The sequence below is a fragment of the Phocoena sinus genome, chromosome 14, assembly GCF_008692025.1.
Source record: "Phocoena sinus isolate mPhoSin1 chromosome 14, mPhoSin1.pri, whole genome shotgun sequence".
Lineage (NCBI taxonomy): Eukaryota > Metazoa > Chordata > Mammalia > Artiodactyla > Phocoenidae > Phocoena > Phocoena sinus.
In genome coordinates this window covers 66,206,233-66,229,041 of record NC_045776.1, presented here as the reverse complement: position 1 = coordinate 66,229,041, position 22,809 = coordinate 66,206,233, and the positions used below count along the sequence as shown (strand labels likewise).

Here is a 22,809-nt window from a genome sequence, read left to right as displayed (position 1 = left end):
ACCCATCATGTGGCTTGTGGCTCTGACCCTGTGCCCTAGCCCCTTCCAGTGAGAGGAAAGGGGGTTTGTTTCTTTGCTCTCTGAGGTTTTCGCCCAGCCTTCCGCTGCTTGCTGGCCTCTACAGCCAGCCCAGGGGTCCCTGGGGGTGTTTTTCCCTGAGAAGATCAGAGATTCAGTCACCACAGATACTGGCCTACAGATTCGTGTTTGTGGGATGAGGTTCCTGCCTCTGCATCCCCTGTGGACTGGAAGCAAAGCCCGACTTTTGTGTCAGCCCGGGGCACCCATCCCTGGGGCCCCACCTCAGCCTTGTTGACAGCTGTCCAGGTTGGGGTGCCACCCCTGCACCCCTCTCCAGTGGAAGCTGCTGGAGAGCCTGAATGTGGTCTCACCCGCTTCCTGGTGCCCTCAACACACCCCATGCTGATCACCAGAGAGAGAGGAGGGGAGATGGGCCCCAGAGGGCCCACAAAGGTCATATGATGCCGGTGCTCTGGCTTGTGTTTTCCATCTGCCTACCAGGGTTTCACGATTTATTATTTATTATTATCTGATTTTTCCATCAGATTAGATTCCTCCATGCCTTCTGGTATCCTCAAGGCCAAGCTTCTCAGAGCTTTCAGTCACCTGCCTCCTTGGCTGGGAAGGACGTCATTCATCCCATTTTTGGAAGTTTTTTTTTTTGAATCACTGGTTCCTTTTTCTGCAGAACCCCCTGCAGGACTAGTGTCCCACAGAATCTACTTTGGGAAAGACAGACCTGCTTTCCTTCTGGATTTCCCAGTCAGGAAGGACTGGCAGTACCTTGGTGGGGGGGCACTCCCGTTCCCAGGGGCCCCCAGTGGCTCCCTGTCTCATCTGACCTGGTTCCCGTGCTTCACTCTCCAGCGCTGAGGCCTCCGACCTGCCTCAGGGACTGCACTTCAGGGGTGCTCCTCCTCAGGGCTCTGGCCCCGTGCTCCTGGACCTCATCCCCCTGGAGCAGCACCTCCTCCTGTGTCACCCCTTGCAGGGTGTGCCTGTAAGGCAGTCACCTCCTCCCAAGGCCTCTTGGGACCCCACCCCGGGGCTCCTGTCTGAGCCCCTCTCTGTCAAGACTAGGAGACCTCTCAGCCTCCCTCTCCCCATTGCCTGAGTGGGGCCCTCCTCCAGGGCAAAGGACCACAGGAGCAGCGTCACCCCTGGCAGGGCTCACCTCCCCACTCGCCCAGTCCAGGCGGTCACTGGCCAGTACAGGCTTCACCTCGGGCTGGGTGGAGTGAACTGCTGCAGTCTCTCAGCCTCAGGGCCATGGGAGTGGCAGGGGCCATCAGACTCTTTGTAAAGACCACTCTGCCAATCCCAGCTCCACCACTCAGGAGCCTTGGGTCTTGGGCACAGTCCATAACTCTCCACGCCACCCATTCCTCTCCTGGGTGTGGTTTGTGCAGCAAACTGTGTCATAACGTGGCGAAGTCATGACCCAAGGAAGCACAGGATAGGCTGTCACTGAGCAACAGGGCTGTAGGGTCTCAGAGCCACCAAAGTCACTTGACCTCGTGGACCTGCCTCAAGGCCTGTTTCTGTTGTCAGCATCCAGCTGATTGGATTCTGCAATTGAATTTGGGCAGCTTAACAAACCTCCTGAAATCTAAATAACAGTCAGCAAACCTGCTGTAATTGAATTTTTGAGATGCTAACACTGCAAATTGGAAGTGGCTGTTTTCTGTCGAGAGTGCAGGGCCCCACGGTTCTCGCTTGAAACCAACGCCCGCTGGCTGTGCTTGTCTCCTCAGAGGGCCTGCGGCGGGGGTCTCTGCACAGCCAGACTGCAGGAAGGCGGGAGGCACTCCCTGCTCAAAGTTCTTAGTGTTCAGGTGAAATGAAAGCCCCCCATGGGGTCCTGGGGGCCCCAGGGAGGTGTGGCCACTCAGGGTCCCAGACCATGGCTGGAAGGCTGCAGGGCTCGGGGGTTAGGTCTTGTCCCCTCCCTGTCCTGCGGAGATGGAGGGGAGTAGCGCCTGTCCCCATTAATCCATTAACCATGCTGCTGGGTCAGGGAGCACTGCTGGGTCAGGGAGCACTGCTGGGTCAGGGCATGATGTCAGCATCGTCAGCTGCCGTTCTAAGTTGGGTCTCAGGCCACGGGCACAGCGGGGCCCATGCTGCACTGATGCAGGCTCCCTGCCATGGTGGAGCAGGGAGCAGGGATCCTTCCCCACCCTCCCTGTGCCCTCTCTTCTGTGGAGTGGCAGGGGGCTGAGACGGGGCCAGCCTGGGGTGAGCAGGCACTCAGACAGCATGTGTCCTGCTCCCCCCGCCCCTTTCCCACACCAGCTAGTGGCACTCCTTGGCTGTCTGCTGGCCTCCACCTGCCTTGCGCCACCCACCCATGGATGGCTGTGGGTCCCCTTGTGTGGCTGCCTCCTCCCGTGACTCCTGGCCAGTGGGACAAGGCTTCTCTCTTATTCCCCTGACCCCCTCTGGGCCCTGCCTGGTCAGTGGCCTAGTGCCTGGCTAGCAAGTTTTGTACCTTGTCATCCAAGAAGCCATCACCTTCTTTTTACATTTTTGAATGTTACTCCCATCAGCCGGAGGCAGGTCCAGGGGCAAGTGCTGGGGAGCCCAAGGGCTCAGGGCAGTGCTCAGGTGAAACGATGGGTACTGGGCCTTGGGGAGCAGCCATCTTTTTTAAAAAAAATTAATTTATTTTATTTATTTATTATTTTTGGCAGTGTTGGGTCTTCATTGCTGCATGCAAGTGGGGGCTACTACTCATTGCGGTGCGTGGGCTTCTCATTGCAGTGGTTTCTCTTGTTGCGGAGCACAGGCTCTAGGTGCGCGGGCTTCAGTAGTTGTGGCGTGTGGGCTTAGTTGCTCTGTGGCATGTGGGATCTTCCTGGATCAGGGCTCGAACCCGTGTCCCCTGCATTGGCAGGCGGATTCTTAACCACTGGGCTACCAGGGAAGCCCCGGGAGCAGCCATCTGCAGACGGAGGAGAGGAGGAAAGAAATTTGGAGAGTGGCAAGGAGGTGGGAAAGCCACAGGGTCTCCCTGGTACTAGGTGGGCTGAAGAGGCAAGAGGAAGCAAGGGCATGGAGCGCAGGCAGAGCATGACCTGGCTGGGCGAGGGCGGGGGTCCCTGGCTTCCTGGCACCTAGAGGTGGATGAGCCATCTGAATATCCCTCCCTGTTCAGAACCCTGCTGGTGTCCCTGAACTTGTCTCCTCACCTCCACAGGCCTGTCCCCTTCCACTGCAGTCCTGTCCCTCTGCCAGGACCCATCTAAGCACCACCTCCCCCCAAACCTTGTCCTGCCCAGAGCTGGGTGGAGGTGCAGAGGGAGGCGTGAGTGCTGGGCTTCCCCAGCCTTCACCTCACCTGTCCTGAGGCCCCTCCTCAGCCAGTGCTGCTGTCACTCATCTCCAGCCACAGTGTGTGAGGGGAGGGGGGCCCTGGTCATCCTGTGCCTTGACCCCGAGGAGCTTGTGGGCAGGCGAGGGCAAAGCCAGATTCCCCAGAGAAACAAGCAAGAGACAATGCAAAATGGGGCAGCCACAGGGCCACTGGCTCCCACGTCCCCACCATGTCACCTCCCCCACCTTCCAGACCAATCTGTGCAGCCTTTTGGTTTCTTGGTTTCAAAAAGCTGCCTCCCCACCCAGAAACTTGATCCATTTTCCTCAGAGATGGGGGGAAAATAGCCCACCTGGCTCGGCTCTGCTGGCTGTTTCCATGGCAACCCACTCCTTCCCAGGAGTTCCAGGTAAAACAGGGTCCCAGCCCTGGTGCGGGTGCCCAGTGGCTCCTCAGCTGCAGCCGGCTACTGAAGGGCTCAAGGAGACCCCCAAGCGGGGGTGGGGGCACAGCAGAAACACCGGGGCTCCCTCTGGCTCCAAGCCTCTATGATTTGAAGTAAACTCAAGACTGGTTATGTGCAAAAAGTGAGCTGTGCTGATGAGGGTGACAGGGATATTGGTGGGTGGGGGGCCAGGAAGTCCCAGCTCTGCCCTGGCTGCACGCTGGGAACTTAAATCCTTTTCCAGAGGAGGTATGAATATCCCCAGAGTATGGACAAGCACCCTTAGCCAAGGCCACGTGGGGTTGAAGCAGGACTGCCTGGCCCAGAACCGGGCTCCTCCACTGTCCCAGGCCACCTCCCTGAGCAGTCAGGGAGGCATGTGTGCCAGGCTTGAGGGGAGAACAGAGAGACCTGTGAGGTCTCTGTGCCCAGGTGGGAGTCTCAGTGCTTATCTAGGGAGCATCCAGGGACCACCCCTCAGGGCAGTAAGTCAGAGTACTGATCATCTTCTGGTGTTGCTGGCAATCCTTGGCTTGCAGATGCTTCACTCCAGTCTCTGTGTCATCACGAGTGTTTCTGTGTCTTTGCTTCTCTTCCTGTAAGGAGGTCAGTCATATTAGATTAAGGACCCGCCCTATTCCAATATGACTCATCTTAACTAATTATACCTGCATCAGCCCAAATAAGGTCACATTCTGAAGTTCCAGGAAGGGCATGATTTTGGGGGGACACTAGCCAACCCAGGATAAGGGTTGGAAACTCATGCACTTGGGAAGCTTGCCATGGATGGGAGGTCACTGCCGTACTCTGCTGGCCTGGCCAGGATGGACAGAGAAGTTGTGACTGCTGCCTTGTAAACACGTTGGTAACCCGAGTTTTATGGATTTATTCTCATCTAACAAAAAGGAGAATTCATTCTTGCATTTAGCTGGTGAAAATCAGTGGGTATTTCAGGAGTCGGTGCTTTTCTAGAAATGGTCGTGTCTGAGAACAGGCTTGAGCCCTTTATTCCACGGTCATTCGCTGCACGTGATCCCGCCATCCCCAGAGCTGCCTGCACCTTACCTTGAACCCCGCCCCTGGCTTGGAGGCTGGGTTGATTGTTCTTTACATGTTCCACAGTCTGGAGCTGCTGTTTGCTTTTGTCACTTTAGCCAGGGAGGCTCGGGGTGCCACTGGCTGAGGAATGTCAGGCCTGAGTTCCCCAGGAAGTCTTTCTCATTAGAAGGTGCAGGCTCGTTGGCGCAGAGTTGCCTGGGGAAGAGCAGAGTCACCTTCCCCATCTGCCAGGCCCGCTTCCTGGTCTCAGAAGCCACAGTCTTTGCAGCTGGTGGAGCAACTCACTGGGCTCCTGCTGAGTCGCTTTTCTGTGAAGGTTTGATCTGAACGTTAGAAGCACACCCAGAGCAGCAGCGCAAGACAGGCAGGCAGAGCAAGGCCTGGGGAAGCAGGGGTTCAGCACGATGGCCCTGGCAGCTGGGGCCGGGAGGATGGGAGGGCAGAAGCCCCTGCCGCCTGCCCCCTGCCTGGGCCTCCCCTTTGTCCCCTCCAGCTCTCCAGTCCTTCTTCCAGTTTGGCTCCCTGGGGTCACTGTCCTTGGAGGCTGGCCATGCAGGGATGTGGGCTCCTGTTCTCTGGCTGCTGGTGGTCTTGGCCAGATGCTTCCTGCCCTGAACCTCAGCCCTCCCGCTGAGATGAGCGTGTGGGTGGCAGGGTCTGCAGTCCTGCCGCCATCCCCAGTACAGACATTCTGGCTCTGTCCTCTTCCTGGTGAGGCTAACAGTCTTGGGACGGGTTGGGGAGGAGGGTGAGATGATGTAGGCTAGCAGGGAGAGGGCAGGGTGAGATGCCCCTGTTAGTGACCCCCTCAGTGTGGCCTGTGCTGAGAGACCAGGGGAGGGACCCCAGCCCCACCACTTACTCTCCGTAGGACCCGTCCTGCTCTGATCCTCTGCTTTCTCACCTGTAAAATGAGGATGCTAAGGATGCAAAGATTAAGTGAGTTATTTGTCCAGTGCTTTAAGAAGTGCCGGCACCTTGTGTATGCCCTGGAGCAGGGCAACTGACCGCAGGGAGCTCGGTGGGGGTGGGTGAGGGGCCCTGCAGGCCAGCGTGTCCCAGGGAGAGCGGGAGAGACGGGCCTCGTGCGCAGGGGTTGAGATTCGGCGTGGAGGATGGCAAACGATCCTCACCAGGCAGAGGGCAGGTGCCATGTGCACTTTGGGCTCCCCTAACCGGCCCCTTGCTCACACCTACTGCCCGGTGAAGGGGATCTCCTGTCCAGTCCTGCCTCCTCCACCCTGGGCCCTGTGCTGGCACCTCCCCACTGCGCAGGGACCGCAGGCTCCTCATGTCAGCGGCTGGGGCAGACGTGTGAGCGCCCCCGCCTGGGAAGGTGCCCCGGAGCTCAAGCCTCTGCTCTCTGACCACCTGATTTTTCCTACCCCAGGGGCAGCCTGGAAGCTCCTCCGCATAGCTGCTCTGTGCTGAGTTCTGGCCTTCACATGAGCTTTGAGGCAGGCCAGGGCTCCACCGTGGGTGGATGTGTGGCTTCGATGTGGTCCTAGATTCTAGTTGCTGCTATTCTTGTATTTATATAGTTGCAGAATTCCTGTAGGATTTTTAAGTCCGTGGATAGTTCAGTGTCTGCTGTGTTATTGAGATGTGGATTGTTACTTTGTTCCTCTCAGATGCTCACTGTGCCTGAGTTTTATTCCCAGTGGGAGTGGGGACAGTGAAGATGTGTGGGGTCAGAAAAGCCTGAGAACCCCCAAGGCCACAAGCTTGAGAACCACAGCCTAAGTGACTTGGCACATATGAGTGTTTTCCTTCCTTGGACGACATGCCCCACCAGCAGAGCTCCCGTCCGGGGGGCAGGTGGGGGTGTGGGGGGACAGTGGAAGCCGAGGAGCCCTTTTCATGGCTCTAGATGGGTAACTGCCAGTTCATCCTTCAGAAAGCACAAGATGAGTTAATGCCATCTATTCTTTTTGCTACTTTGAGGAACGTCACATTGAGTGGTTGCATTTGCATCTCTGATGTTGAGCTTCATCTGTGTGTCCCACATGGATTTACTCCTTGCAAAGACCCCTGACCCTGAACTGAGACCTGGGCCTCAGCCTGGCCACAGTTCACCATTTGGGGGCCAGGGTCCCCTTCATTGTTCAGCCCTGCCCTTCAGTCTGTCACCAGCCTCCTCTCATCCATGGACCTCTGCTCAAATGCCTACATACTCCGTTTTGCCAAGGGATGAAGGCCCAGGCTCCTTAGCTGTGCCCTCTCCAGCTAGCTCCTCTGTGCTACTACTCACATCCTTCTCCAGACCCTGCCCTTCTGTGTGTGACCTGCCGCTTCCATGCAGGCCCTCCTGAGATGCACCCAAGATCATTCATCCAGTAACTCCTCCTCTCGTCCCTCCCCGCCTCCCTCATTCTGATCTCACTGTCCCTCTGAGAGGTACTCTGCCTGCGCATCCCCATAGAACAGACTTTGCTGGTCAGGTGTCTTCCCATCCCTCCCCTAGCAACACAGCCAGCAACTTGGGAGCAGAACAAGCACTTTCCTGTGTCCCTGGCAGCTGGACCTGAACGTGGACCCTAAGAGCTGCTTGCTAAGGTGCGATTACCCACCTTCTGCCCGTCCTGCAGGAAGATGCTCCGAGTTAGGTTGGTCAGTTCTTTCTCAGAGCACAGGGGGTCACTTTCAGGCTGACCCACAGTCAGCATGCCCCCGTGCGCCCCTCCCAGTGCCCAGCAGCAGCTGTGCTGACTGGTTGGTGGCCATTCTGGTTGTTTGACACGTTGAACCTGGAAAGTGAGAGGAGGTTGCGTTGTAACTAAGAGCCTAGGCTCTGAAGCCGGACAGGCCTGGAGGCTCCAGAATTTCCCCGCCTGTGGCCCTGGGCAATTTCAAAGCACCTGTCTGCCCCTCAAACCTACCTCACTGGGTCATCAACGTGCATTAACCAAGGCAGCGCCTTGCCCAGTGCCTGGCACCCAGGAAGGCAAGATACACGTCAGCCATTGGAGCCTTTCTGAGGTGATCCAGAGAGAGGAAACAATTCCGTGCAGATCCCCCTGGGTTCAGATCCAGCACTGCCCTCTTGATAACAGGGCCCTAAACCAGTGGCTTGGTGTCTCAGAAGCTGTGTTTTCACACCTGCACTGCTGGCCACTGAGGTTCAGCGTTCACACTGGTCAAGCGAGTGGCCCAGGGCCTGGCCCGGCACGTGTGGTCTCCAGACACTGGGTCATTTCGGGGCTGCAGTTGGGCTGGATGGGGTGGGCGAGCCCTGCCCCCAGCCTGGATGCTGCCCCCTGCCACCTCCTCGCTCCAGGCACCCCTCCAAGGCTGGCCAGGCCCTGCCTCCAGCTCAGGGCGTGTGCGGAGCAGTGTCTCAGCTGTGGCCACCCCCATGCACCCTGTCTGCCATGGGAGGAAATCTGTTCTCTCACAATGCGTCCTTTTTTCAAAAATTTCTATCTTGGGTTACAGGTTTCCTTCACCAAAAAAAAAGTTTCTTGTTAATTATTTCTAAATCAAGGCATCTCAGACACGGCTCAGCAATTACAGCCTCTGGTACTCACAGGCCAGTGTCGAAGTAGCAGCAGGGCCCAGGCCAGCTCCCCACCCCACCCCACTCGCCGCAGAGCACCCCGGAGGCTCCCATAGCCCCGCGCCCCTTTGGACACAAGCTGGGCTGGTAGCGGACCAGGCTCCCAGGTACCTCAGACTCCCAGGAAGGGGTGCCGAGGGCACCTGGGGTCAAGTAAGCAGGGAGGGGGTGGGGCGTGAGCACCTGCCTGGCTCCTCATGGAGGCCCCCAGGTGTGAAGAGGGTGGCTCTGGAGGCAGACAGACTAGCCAGGGGGCCTGGGCCAGGGCTTCACCTACCTGAGCTTCATCACCTGTCTGTCCCCTGGGAGTGGTACAGTCCCTACCTTGACAAGGCCATTGAGAGGCCACAGCCAGTGTCTCCACACAAGAGACGCCCATAGGTGAGCATGGCCTTGCTCCTCAGGGGAGACCTGCAGGAGGGGGTCACTGGTCGCAGCGGGGAGGGAGCTGTGACTGCGGCCTGGGGGGTCTTCAGGCCGGCTCTGAAGATGGGGCGGCATTGGGCTGGGCAGGGGTGAGACCTCTGAGGAGCTGGGGGTGGTGAGGAGGTTTCAGGCAGTGGGGACACAGTGGGGATACAGTGGGGACACAGAGGGAAAGGCCCAAAGCATGAGCACTCATTGTTTGCAGGGACCGGGGGTGGGCGGACAGCGGAGAGCAAGGTCAGGTTGGCGGGGGAGGCATGGGTCAGCCCGGGCTGGGCCTGTGATGCGGCGACAGTGCCCGGGCTTCATTCAGGGTCTGCGGGGTCTGGGATGGGAGCCGCTCCCACACAGCCATCTCCACCTCTTCACCCAGACAGCCCACCCCTGCCTGCACATCAGCTTGGGGGGTGCTGGTGCCCCCTGCAAAGCACAGCCCAGGCCCTGTCATTCAAGCTGGTCCCCTCTTCCATTCCCCCCACTGACTCCAGAGGGGCTGTGCAGACACCTTGCCCTGGCCAGGAGCCGGCACCTCCCGGACCTCTGGGTGTGTGTTGCTCCGTAAGAACCATGGCGACCCCGCGTGTCTCCACAGATGACTCTGGGGACGACGAGGACGGGACTGCCTCCCCAGCTGACAAGAGCGAGCTACACGACACCATCAAGAAGCTCTCCCTAAAGCTAGACGACCTCAGCACGTGCAATGAGCTCGTGGCCAAGCACGGCGTCGCACTGCAGCGCTCCCTGAGCGAGCTGGACGGCCTCAGGATCCCCTGTGAGAGTGGCGAGAAGCTGAAGGCGGTCAGCGAGCGGGCCACCCTCTTCCGCATCACTTCAAATGCTATGATCAATGTGAGTGCCGCCGGCCCGGCCCAGGGCCCCAAGGAGGAGGTGGCTCCCGGTCCCCCAGTGGGTGGCCAGGGTGAGGGACAGGCCAGGGCTCCCTCTTGCTCTCGTCATCCTCCATGTCATCTCATCCACGCGTCGTCACGGGGTGAGGACACTGCTTTTCATTGTTGGGTGGAGCTTGGAGTTGGGTGTGAGATCCAGCTGAGCCCGCAGGTGGTTCAGGCCTGGGCGAGGAAGGCAGCGCCCAACCTAAGCAGCCGGCTCAGCACACACAGTAGGGACGCGGCTGCCGCATTTTTCAGCAACAGCTGCTGCTGCTCTTTCCCGCAGTACGTGGTCCAGATGCAGCAGGATTGGGACCTGTAACCATGGGGGGCTTGCATGTGTGGTGGGGGTCCCTCAGTCAGAAGAGCTTTCGAGTTGAGGCCACCACAGCCGTGCCAACCTGATAGTAAGTAGCTGAATGAGGACCCACGTCTGTGGACTGAGGGGTTCAGCCCCAGGAGTTCCCCCTTTCCACGGGTTCTGGGAGCCACACAGCTGTGACCGCGAACCGGGAGGGTCTCTCCGTGGTGGCAGAGAGTTCAAGGCTGAACCGAGCTTCTGGGTCCTTCCTCTTTCTGCCTGATGAGTGTTCCCCAGAGGTGCATGTGCTCCCTCTGGATACAGGTCTGATGTGTCAGAGGAGGCCACAGCCTCCTCCCAAGGACAGCCCCCAGGATGAGCACATCCCAGCTAGGATGGCACCGTGGGAGCTGGGGGCCAGAGCACAGAGGTGTGGGGAGATGGAGGCCGCCTCAGAGGAGGTGGGTCCAGAGAACGCGGTTCAGGCAGGCTGGCCGCAGAGACAGTGGGCAGTACCAGTGCCCAGGTGAGCCCCAGCTGGGGGGTCAGAGCAGAGACTAGGCTCTCCGTCCAACACCAGGAAACCTGAGGGCAGGGTGGGAAGGTGGAGGCTGGAGCCCACTGCAGGCCAAGATCCTGTACCCTCTTCCCAGACTCCAGGGAAACACGCACAGGTGCCCACAGGTGTGGACTTTGTCCATGGCGTTCAGGGGTGCAGTGGCGCCTACGTGCAGAGAGGCTGCTGGACTGCAGCTCTGTGGCCGCCCTGCTGTTTGGCCCTGTCGCTGGTCTTCTCTCTCCTTTTCCCGTGTCCACCCTCTGGGCCCTCTGGCCTCCTTACAGCCCCCAGACTCTAGGGGCCTCGGTCACTGTCCTTCTTCCGGTGACAGGCACCGATATCAAGCATTTAAGGCATAATGATGCATTTGTGCTTCCCCGCGGTTTCCCTGGCATGGCCTCCCCACATGCGGAGACTAAAGCCGCATCGTCTTGAGTAAGCGGTTTTGGTTTTTCCCAGACAATGCGCTGCTCAGCTGCCGTCTCTAGCGAAAGTATTTTATCAGCCATCAGAGGCTCATCTGTGTTTACGAAGCCATAAAAACAGCTCGCCTCCTAAGTGCGTAATGAATTGTTTGATGGGAAGCTCAGGCCCCTGGGGATGATTAGCAAGCCTGTTAGCAGTTCTGGCACCAGGAGTGCTGGACCCAAGTGACGGAGCCTGCACCCTGGGCTGGGATCTGCGCCCCCTGCAAACATGAACCTGACGTGAGGGCCTCTCCCATCCACCTCCACTGTGGGGGCACAGAAGTGAGGTGCTGGGAGCCCAGGCTAGTGCAGAGTCCTGCATTTCTTCCAGGGACCCTTCCTGACAGCTGCTTCTCACCTGGCAAGAGCCGGCTCAGTTCTGGGAGGCTGTTAGACCCTGAACACCCAAACCCCCACTGTGTGCAGAGGGGCCACCTAGGCAAAACGTCCCCACTCCTGGCCAGGCTTTGGCCTCCACCCCTGTTACTAGGAGGGGTTTGGACCAGGGAGCTGTAACTAAGGCATCCATGTGGCTCCCACCCCCGAGCCCCGAGGGGAGCCCACTCCCATCCAGGACCACTTACCCCTCCCCACAGCTTTGTTAGTACCGCTAATATCCACGTGGAGACAGAGGCACAGAGAACTCCCTGAGCTGCCCAGGGTCACCAGCTGCTAAGTGGCCAAACTGGACGCAAACCCAAGTCTGTGTAGCGCGCTGTGGGAGTCACGGCCCTCATGACGGTGAGGGTGAGACCCTCAAGGGCTGCAGAGGTCCCCTTCCACTCTGAGGTCAGCACATGGAGGGTGGCCTCGCATCCACCTGGGGCAAACCCCCATTCTCAGGGACCTGAGTCCCTGGTGTGCCTTTTACCTTTAGGCTGCAGCCCTACCAGGGTCTTTCCTGGGAAGGTGGGGACCCAGGATGGGTGGAAGCCACCCCCAGCTGTCCCCAGAAGGCACAAATCCTCATCCCTCAGATCCGCCCAGATCTCAGTGTAAGAAGAGGAAGCTGCTTCCCCCACACTGGCTTCCTACTGCCTCTCCACCATCCCCTCCCTGCCCCCTGCCCTGACTGATGGGAGCCCCTACTGGGGAACTCAGGGAATCTCTCCTCCCACCAGCCGCACAGCCAGGGCAGCCCCCTCCTGTGGATGGTGAATGGCTCTGGGTTTTCCACCTCGTGGGCTCCGATTAAGCCTGGGTCATGGAAGTGGAGCAGAAAATGGGGGACGGCAGGCCACACAAAGCCCGCAGGCAAACACATCCTGTGGAGGGCCCTGGGCAGGCTGCACTTTCCCCACACAGGGAGATGGACTGCTGCTTCTTCACTTTTCCCCAAGACGGCCAAGAGTCTGGGGTTGTTCAGCCTTCAGGAGAGAAGTAGAGGGAGATTTCTAAACCTTCAGATTCAGGAGAAGGCATCACTATCATTAGCCTTTAGATCCTGAGCTCCCAGCAGGGCAGGGAGGGAGGCTCTCTGGACAGTTTCCAAGATCCCAGGAACCGTGGCTACTGAGGCAGGCCTGTCCCTGTGGCCCTGCTCCCCAAGGGGGCATCTGGCCCTCACCTTGAGGCTGGCCTCTTTTGTACGTGTTTCAGGGAACAGGATGTCTGGGGGAGGTTCTGGATCAGGAATACTGAACTGTATTGCCCTTGCCTGCGCTGTACCCTCTAGAATACCCCTTCCCCACCCTTCAGATGCCTGGCAGATCCCTTTTTATCCTTCAGAACCCCACATGGACGTCACCACGGCCGGGAGGCTCTCCGAGTTCCCTATCAGGAAGCCGTTCCTCCTGGTTAGATCCCCCAGTGGTCCCAGCCCACTGAGCAGTGTTTAGCCCATTATTTCAACGTCTGATCCCCCACCAGGCTTTGTGCCCCTTGAGGTCAAGCTCAGGTCTTACTCACCTGTGGCCCCAATAGTAGCCCAGTGGGAGTGCCCAATACACTCTGTCTCAATCAAAGTGGGTCTTGTATCTCAGGGGAAAAAGTTCTAAGTGGCCCACATCTCACTTACCTGCTAAGTGACCATTTACAAAGCCATTCTAGCCCTGTTTCCTCACCTGGACGAGGTCAGTGAGAAAGTGCAGGCTCTGAGCAGGGTGCAGAGCTGCTGGTCACTACCCCTCGCCACCCTGGTCACCTGGCCTTGCAGAGAAATGACCCAGCCTGGTTGCTGAGACACAGGAACAGAGCTTTATGAAATCAAGTCATAAACGTGTTTTTTTTTTTCCCCCACGGGAACGTGGTACTGAGCCCCGGCCTCCTTCCGTCCTATTGTGGTTTCGGTTGGCAGGGTTCTTTCTAGCAGGCCTGCGAGGGTGGTGCCTGGTGGGCCTTCAGGAGGCCTCGGGGGGCAGCAGCTGAGCAGGTCAGCGGCCCCATAGTGAACTTGGGGCTCAAGCAGTTAGGAAAGTCCTGCCTGATGGGATTTGAACCCAGACCTGAGTGGCTTCCCACTGATCCTGCCCCAGGCCTGTGCCAGGTAGGGACTCGGCGAGGACCAGGCAGACCCGTCCAGCCCCTGAGGATCCAGGGATCCCAGGGATGGTCCAGGGATCTTCCTTGTGATGCTGAGTCTCACGTGGGCTCAGCAGGACAGCCTTTGGGAGGAGTAGCTAAGCAGGGCAGCAGCTCACACACCCACTGGTGAAGGCCAAGTGTGTAGAGGGCCATGGAAGGGCTGGGGAGTGACCCTCCGTGGCAGGGCGGGGCCTGCAGAGGGAGAGGTAGTGGCCACAGAGTGGGGCCAGAAAGGGTCAGGAGGATTTCTCCCAGGCAGGGAAGGAAAACACTAGCTGTGGACACTTGCTGTGCACAGGGGGTGCTGAGCTTTTTACACATGGTTCCCTGTAAGCGTTGTGCTGGGACGGCACCCACGCCATCAGGCTCTAAAGCTCCCCCACCCTTTTACCCTTCCTGGGCCTCTGCGGACAGTTCCCCAGTTGTGGTGGCCCCTTGGGCAGGACCTGGTCTTTGGGCGAAGCTCGCTGGCTGTGTGGATGACGGCCTTACCGCCCGCTGCCCTGGAAATGAGAGCAGACACATCTCCTTCCCACCTGGGAGGAACAGGTGTGGGGTTCACATGACCCCTGACTGTCCCCAGGGGCCCAGCAGCCCCTCCCAGCCTCCTCTCCCACCTGTTCCCCGTCTGCCTCCCGTCCCCTGCCAGAGTTGGCCACTCACCTAACCTGAGGAGGCCACAGCCTCTCAGACTCTCCCCACCTATCACCCCTCAGATGTACATTACCTCTCCTGGGAAGCCCACCAGCAAGCCCACGGCTACTCCCAGGGCCCATCTCACAGTCCACCTGGCTGGGTCGGCCCTGGGTGCCAGGGGCTGGTGGGGCCCTGGCCAGCAGGGAGCCAGGACAGGAGAGAGGATCAACTACCCATGGTCACGTCGCCTGCAAGGCGTTCTGCATGCATCATCACCCCCCGACCCACTGAGCCGCTTATAGTGGGGGAACTGAGGCAGCTGCTAAGGATAAGAGCCCAGGTCTTCAGGCCCCAGAGCCTTGCGCCTCATAGGAGGGAAATAAACCCATCCCTCCCTTGAGCGGGGGAAGGAGGGTCAGGAACCCCTCCTCTGCCCACGTTTACCCCACTCCCAGCTCCGCATCCCCGCCCCACTCTGCTGACTGTCGCCCTGTCTGCAGGTCCATGAGTCTCGTGGGCTTTTCTTTCTTTCTTTCTTTTTTAAATAACTTATTTAATTGAAGTATAGTTGACTTACAATGTGGTGTTAATTTCTGCTGTACAGCAGAGTGACTCAGTTATACACATGTATACATTCCTTTTTATATTCTTTTCCATTATGGTTTATCCCAGGATGTTGAATATAGTTCCCTGTGCTCTACAGTAGGACCTTGTTGTTTCATGGGCTTTTCTACTGCAGCAGTGTGCAGAGACAGGACATGGTCTCCCTGGTGATGCTGGGAGCCCTGGAGCTTCCATGCCTGGCACAGTGTCCAGCAGCATATGGGAGCCTCAGTGAATAAGAGAGAGGAGTTGGTTGTGAAAGAACGTGGGAGCGACTGAGTGAATTGCTTAGTGTCTGGCAAAATTCCCTAGTGGGTGATTTTGTGAGTCTGATCAAAGGCAGTGCAGCGGGTCCATGCTTGGATCACCGTCTGGGTAACTGCGTTTGATGCCATTTAGAAGGAACTTCACAGCGCAGTGATAAGCCGTGGTTCAGAGACTGAGCCTCGAAGCGCTGCACGTGTGCAGGGCTCCCCCGGACCTGGTGTGGGGACTGCAAGCGGCACCTCCCTCCCCGAGAACCAGGACGCATGTGGTGTTACAGCATTGGCTCCATCACGAGGTTTGAGGTAGAGAATGGCAGAATTAATACATGTTACCAGCTCAGGCTTTGGGTATTTGTTTCCATAAAGTGAAAAGAACAAACTCCCATTTTCTTCTTTTTTCCCGCAAGTTTGTCTTTGTGGGAAAGCAGAGCGCCCTGGTTTGGAGGCAGGCCTCTGGGATGGTGGCAGTGTGATAGCAGGCGCCCGCCCCAGTTTCCTCCCGTTACTTTGCTTCTCACAACGGCCATGTGAGGTTGGTGTCATTACAGCTTCCTTGTCATCGCTGTCGTTTGTATTATTCACGTGCCACCCCCGAGGCCCAGAGCAGTCATTTTGCCCAAGGGTAGCAGGCCCGGCGGCTACATGAGCACAGAGGGTCACAGCCGTTGGTCCTGGGCCATCCCCATTGCTGGCTGCGGGGCTCTGTGCAGAGGGCCAGGGCTGTGTTACCTGTCACTAGGCGCAGCACACCTGGGCTCCCCTGTGGGTTGGCCTTGGGCCCCTGCCCTGGGCAGAAGAGCCCCACAGTGGTGCCACGGTCATTCTGGGGCGAGCCTGCCCTGGGCTGGTAGGGTGCACGCTCCCCTCCCTGTGGGGGAAACAGGGTCTGTCCACCTGCCAGGTGGCAGGGAGAGAGCCGCTTCTGTGACTCTCAGGCAGGCCTGGAGGCAGCCACAGTACCAGCGTGAAGGCGCTGAGCCCCTCCGTCGGCTGGCAGCCTCAGGGCTTGCTCCCCACTTCTGCTTCTGCAGGCCCCCTCCTGACATGGCCCCCACACCTGAGTTGTGAGAGGCCCCTCAGAGTTGGGGGGCCCTTGACCTCAGGAACAGGTTTTGGGCAGCCAGTGGGCAAGCAGAGCTGGATGATAGGCAAGCCCCACAAAAGACCAAAGACAGTCGAGGTGCAGAAAGCCAGGGGGTGGGTGCTGGCCAACAGAGGGTGGTGCCCACCAGGCCCTCCTCCAAGGGCCCAGTGGGACGGACCCGGCATGCTTTTACCAAGGAAGTGGCCCACGAGGGACACACCCTGGTGCCCGCAATAGAGCTGGCCGGGTGGGATGGGGCGCAGATCCTGACGGCAGGGGCATGGGGAAGTGGCGGAAGACGCATGCCCAGGACAGCTGGGCCTGGAGGGAGGGGGCTTCAGCTCCAGTTGGAGGAGCTGTGAGAGCACGATGAGGTGGGAGCAGAGGCACTGGGGGCTGGGGGAGGTGGCCGGCGGGAGTGGGAACAGGGACGCAGATGAGGATAGGTGGGGGAGGCGGGGGGTACATAGACGCAGAGGCAGCAACTCAGGGCACTTGGCCAGGACCTTGGATTTGTGGCATCATAGAAACGGACCAGATCAGAAGGGGCTGTTTACCGCTGGAAATGCTCTGAGGCTTCACTGAGCCCTGTTTGGAGATCATGAGGGGCTCCTCACACCCACCCAAGCAGAGTGGTGGTGAGAGGCCCCAGAGCCGCCCTCCTCGTCCTTCCGGGGCCCATGGGCAGGTTCCTGTCCAGCTGACCTCTGTTCTGCCCCTGACAGCTTGCTCACTTGGGGCTTGGGGAGATGAGTAAAAATAGATTCCAGGACGGTCTAAAATCGGTTGGCAAACTGGCAGCCAGATGGTGCTGGTTCCTGTGCACGAGGGGTAAACTATTTTGAATGTGGAAAGGGCTATTTTAAAGTTTGAACTGAAGTGAGAAGCTGACTCCCCAGTGCTGTGAGTGAGTCACATTAAGAAGAAGCCGTGACCATCCCCTCCGTGTCCGAGAGGGGCCGGCCCCTGTAAGCGGGGCAACCCAAGCCGAGGGCCACGTGAGAAGGGGGCCCGGCCCTGGGAGCTGCCCAGCCTCCAGGGGCCGGGAGGGTGGTGGATGCGGAGCATGGCGGCGTGGCTGAGACTGAGCCAGAGGGACCCCCGGGAGAGCCTGGCACCCCCATCGCAGCTCCCGGGGGACCCGCTCTTGGTCATGGAGCATGAGATGGCTGTGTTTCATCCAGCATGGCTGCCTCCGAGCCAGACAGTCCCAGCCTGAATCTCAGCCCTTTCCCACCGTCGGGAGGTAATGTGCTGAGGCCAGCCTGTTGCTCCTCAGTGGGAGGGGAAGGAGAGACTGTGTTGACCCTGATGTGTCTGTCCCCAGTGTGAGCTGCTGGCCATGCAGAGGGGCTCAGGGAACCCGTGATTCTGCACGTTTTTCTCCTGTTCGCCACCTTTATTATTACTACAGGCCATTGAGAGGTGGGTCCATAGTGACCTGGCCATGTGAGGATCGATGTGGTGGGGTAGATGGTGGGGCAGCCTCGGCCCTGGCCACCCACTGACCTGGCAGCCCTGCGCCTGAGAGCCACGGCAGGCCAGTCACATGGCTGTCAGCCCCAGGGCAGGTCCTGGCTGGCTGCAGGTGGAAACGTGGCCCTTTCTCCCTTCCTCCCTGCAAGCAGGGTTATCAGAACCTGCTGTGTGGCGACAGCTGGGGACAGTCACCGAGCTGTCGGCCCAGGGCATCCGCCCAGCCTGGAACCACCAGGCATTTGGCCCTTGTCCCCACCTCCTCTGTGGCTCCGAGGGCTGCCCACCCGACATCCAGCGACTCTCCGGCACCCTCTTCATGGCCCGGCTAGGACGGCAGTGACCGTGCAGGAGACTGATGGTTTCCACGTGGCCACTGAAGGCTGGGCCCGAGCGGGGTCCCGGCTCTGCAGACTCTCCTAGAGCTTGAGAGGCTCCCCAGGCCATACACAGGGTGGGCAGGAGACCCAGGCCACTGCCCACATGCCCTGCTCGCCCGCCCGCATTTGAGGAGCAGCGAGGTTGTGGTCGGGATTAGGATTAGGAACAGCAAAAGCGATTAGCGTTCGTCCTCCTTCCTCCCAGGCACAGCTGGGCAAGGTTTCCGGCTCAGACACTCCGCATCTGTCCTGTGCGACACCTGTCGGGGTGACCGGTAGCCACTCCCATTGGGCCCCGACACGCTTCCCCGGGCAGACAGCCCTCATAGCCCCCTTCACGGGCCCGGCTTCTGGGAAGGGAGAGTCCCCGGTGGGTGCCTCCGTGCAGGGGCATGGGGGAGGTGCCGCCATTTCCTTTCTTGGCTTTTGGTTCTCACTCTGCTTTGGGCGTGTCAACAGGCCCCCTGCCTTCCCCACAGAGGTAGAATCGCACTGCCCACAGGACCCTGCACCTCTTCATCTCAGGGACACTCTCGACAGCCATGGGGGTGCGAGGAAGGGGCAGGCCTGGGAGACTGGAACCCAGTTCCCGTCCAGGGGACGATCACCCCAGTGGGTCACAGAATTGGGGACTCTGCAGGAGTCCTGGGGTTCAGCCCTCTGTTCACGAGAACACTGAGGTCCAGGAGGTTATGGGCCTGCCCCAGAGTAGGCAGCGAGGTGATGCCGTGAGGGGCCTGGATGCTGGCCCAGTGTGTCTGAGTCGGGGGCTTTGGGGTGGCCTGTGGCTCTGCTCCTGGTCAGGGCGGCGCGTGAGCTCTGAGAGTTGTGGCGGGGCCTCAGGGGAAGTGTGACCGTGTTCAGGGCCAGGGTCAGCCAGGCCCTTCCTGGGCCCCTGGGAGCCACCCCAGCCACCCGCCCATCGCCGGGCCCCAGGCCTAATCCAGCTTAGCGAGCACACGGCGCACAGCCCAGCTCAGCATTCCAGGGCGGCGCAGCCAGACCGGCACCTGCCTCTGTTCGCGGCTGGCTGGGATGGGGCCTGGAGAAGGTCGGCAGCATCAGAGGAAACCGGCGCAGTTGGGGATGGACACCAGGTAGGCACCTCAGGGCAGAGGGGGCAGGCGGGCTCTCCACAGCCTGCAGGGTGGCCAGAGCAGCTCATCAGCTGCAGATGACCCCCGTACCCCGGAGTCAGTGGAAAAGGCCCTGGTCCAGCCACATGAGCCCCTCGATATTGGGGTACAGCAGCCTCTGCCGTGCCCCCCTCTTCAGGCAACTCTGACATGCTCTGATCTTCATCGCCCAGCCCAGCTGCATGTGGCCCCGATGAGGCCCCCGCTGTCCTGGGGATTTGACTTCCTGCCCCTCTGCTGCTCCATATCAGCCTGTCCTGCAGGGACAGCAAGGTGGAGGGCACCCAGGTTATCAGCCGGCAGCCCTGGCTGTGTGGGCAACAGCTTCTGCTGCAGGGACCAGGCATGGCTGGGTCCTGTTGCTTGAACAGGGTTATTCCCCAACATCCTTGTTAGCGAGCATCTCCAGGAGCCCAACCCCACTCCGGGAAGGCCCTGGGACCCCACATCGCCTCAATGGGCATCCGGATGGGGGTAAGGATCCAGCTTGACAAAATAAACAGTGACAGTGCTGGTTCCACGCCCTGGGAAACTTGGACCCTGGCCCTACACGCACGGCCTGTGGCCTTGATCAAGTCCCTTGGTCTCCCTGAGCCTCCATGTCTTCCTCGGTCACGCTGTTAAAACAGCCACCTCAGTGCTTGTGAGAGTGCGCCACCCCTCCTGGCACCGGCACCGACAGCCCTGACCCACAGGGGATGGGGGGTCTGAGGGAGGTGGGGCCAGAGAAGGGGAGAAAGGCACGTGGTCACACAGGAGGGAGGGCGTGGGGCAGGACGGGGCCCCAGGAGCTGAGTGTGGAGAGGGTCTGGGACCAGGTCTGTGAGAGGCTGTCAGCTGTCTCAGAAAATGAAACCAACGCTGTTTTCCCTTCCATACCATTCCTATAGTGATGAGAGCGTCACGAACATCAAGGGCAGGAGGAAGGGAGCCTAATTCATCTTTGCAGCACAATCATCTTTCCCTCTTTGCTTTTTAAATTTTATTTTTTATTGAAGTTGATTTACAATGTTGTGTTAGTTTCAGGTGTACAGCAAAGTGATTCAGTTATTTATTCTTCAGATTCTTTTTCCTTATAGGTTATTAAAAGATACTGAGTATATAGTTCCAGAACTATAAACTTGTTATCTTTCCTTCTTTGCTTTTGCTGCTAGGAAGGTCAGAGGCCATGTAGAGCTCTCTGACATGAGTTTGTAGAATTATTTACCATGACATTTGGCTATTTTATACTGTTATTTGTGGCTCTTTTATAAGCCTTGTTTTATTTTATAAATTAATGTATTTATTTTTGGCTGCATTGGTCTTTGTTGCTGAGTGCGGGCTTTCTCTAGTTGCGGCGAGCGGGGGCTACTCTTCATTGCAGTGCACGGGCTTCTCATTGCGGTGGCTTTTCTTGTTGCAGAGCATGGGGCTCTAAGGTGCGCGGGCTTCAGTAGTTGCGACTCACGGGCTGTAGAGCGCAGGCTCAGTAGTTGTGGCGTACGGGTTTAGTTTTTCCACAGAATGTGAGATCTTCCCAGACCAGGGATTGAACCTGTGTCCCCTGCACTGACAGGCTGATTCTTAACCACTGTGCCAACAAGGAAGCCCAATAAGCCTTGTTTTAAATGCCGTGAATTATATGAAAGGAAAGTGTCCATCTGTGTTAAAACTCAGCGAGATGACTGCAGGAGCTGTAGAGGGTTGGCGGGGAGTGACAGCGGCAGGTATGACGGAGCAGTGCTAAGGAAAGGCGAGGGCAGAGTCCAGAGGCTCTTGTGCAGCTGCAAAGCTAGTCTGATGGGGCAGGCAACCTGCCACCAGGCAGGGCACCCACAGACCCTAAGAACCAGAAAACATGAAGCACCCATCGTGTGTCTCACCTGTAACAAGGCTCCATGCATGACACAGCCCGGGCCCCTGCACCTTCTCCCCAAGACAGCCAGGCAAGGGGACCGTGCCTCATGTGGCCTGGGGTCCTGTCCTGTTCGCCCATTGTTGACCTGGGAAGCCCCTCCTCCCTGGGCCTCAGTCTCAGGGGGACAGGAGGATCCAGCAAGGGGCTTCCCTGAAGCGGTGGACCCGGCGCTGCCAGGTAGACAAGGGCACCCCCCCACACACACCTGCCAGAGCCAGGCCTCTGGGATGCGTTTCTGACAGCACCGCGCACCTGGCTCGGTGGTCTGAGAGCTGCTGGGGCAGCGGCAGAGTGACGGCGCCCCTGCAGTTAGGACTCCTTCCTTGGTCAGCAAATGGGTGGCTGGAGCCCAGACTAACCTGACTAGGCACTGGGGCCGAGCTTAGGGTCAAGGGAAGCAAGGATGAAGTGGACACAGGCCACTCAGGAGCCCACCTTGGGGGTCCCCAAATTGCATGGTAGTCACTGACTGTAGCTCTGCACCAGTGGGCCTTATAGATCCAGAATAGCCCCAGACCTGCAACAGCCCTGGATGCAGCCTCTCTCACCTCCAGAGCCTGCTAAGTGCATAAGGAGATTTCTTTCCTTCCCCACTAAAGTCTCTCCCTCCCCCTAACCTGTGCCAGGACACCTGTCAGCACAAATCCCTGCCCCTTCTGGAGAAGCGGGTTACAGTGGCATGTGGCTGGGCAGGGACCAGACCTGCAAGGGAGGGCGGGAGGCCCTTGAAGTGCCCCCTCCACAGAGCCTTGCTGGGGAGCTGCTGGGAACTAAGCCTCAGTTTCCTCATCTGTCAAATAGGGACAATCCCTCTCCTCCCACTTCAAGGATTTTGCTGGGTGAGCTGAGATGGGGCGGGGGGACTGCAAATGCAGGGTCTGTGGGGCTTTACCATTGTGGCTTATGGACAGGACATGGGCTCAGTGGGGCTGAGTGACCCATGTGGGAACTGGGCCTTCCCAGTCCTGATCATGCGACCTTTTCCACTACACTTTGCTGGTTGCCTTGGGCCTCCGTTTCCACATCTTCAGAAAGGTAGGGTGGTGAGCCCCTGCCCTGCCCACTCTGCATGGTGCTGGGGGTGAGATGAGATGGGATGACAGAGGGAAGGTGCCCGGGGAGGGCTTGTTAAGGAGTGATGTGTGGGGCTAGATGAGTGGCCAGCCTTCTGGAGCCCCACGCTGGGGCCCTTTCCACCAGCCAGGCCGCCACTGGGGCTTGGCTCCTTACGGGGCGGGAGAGCCAGCCAAGCCCAGGCAGGGTGAAGGCATGTGCTCGGGCGCCAGCCGTGATGAAGGGGGTGTCCATTGAGTGCCCCTTGGCCCTGAGCTCTGCGTCACCTCCCTGGCTCCTCCTGACAGCCCTTCAGGTAGTGCTGTGCTGTCCGTGTCACAGAGGAGAGGCACCGTGCCTCTCTCCCTCCAGGAATCAAGTCTCTAACCCTCAGCATCAGACCTCATGTGATGTGCGTGGAGCCCAGTGGCCGGTGGTAAGGGGGTGGTGGGGAGTGGCGGCCTGAGATCACTGACGCAGGTTGGGCCGGGAACCATGTCCCTTCCAACCACGTTAGAGGAGTCCAGAAAGGGCAAGTCCAGTGGTGCCCGGCTGGGACCTTGCTGCCCTCCAGGGACAGCTGAAGCCCCGACCCTCTTCTCTACTGTGATGACAGGGGCAAAACAACCATCCCGTTTCCTAAGAGTGTGCTAGAACCACTTATGGACCCGGGAAGCTGAAAAGAATCTGGATGTCATAGTAGGCCACCAGTTTG

At 58.9% G+C, this 22,809-nt stretch overlaps 1 protein-coding gene across 6 annotated transcripts in view; it reads left to right on the top strand.

Annotated features, from left to right (window-relative positions):
• The window catches only part of OSBP2 (oxysterol binding protein 2), a 163,959-nt gene that overhangs the window by 121,454 nt on the left and 19,696 nt on the right, over positions 1-22,809 (top strand). For 5 of the 6 annotated variants that reach the window (XM_032654493.1, XM_032654492.1, XM_032654495.1 and 2 more), the window contains one exon: positions 9,416-9,672. The exons of the other annotated variant lie outside the window; for it this stretch is intronic. In XM_032654493.1, coding sequence (XP_032510384.1) covers positions 9,416-9,672 — 257 coding nt within the window. The remainder of the gene's footprint in view (positions 1-9,415; positions 9,673-22,809) is intronic. 6 annotated transcript variants of the gene reach the window in all.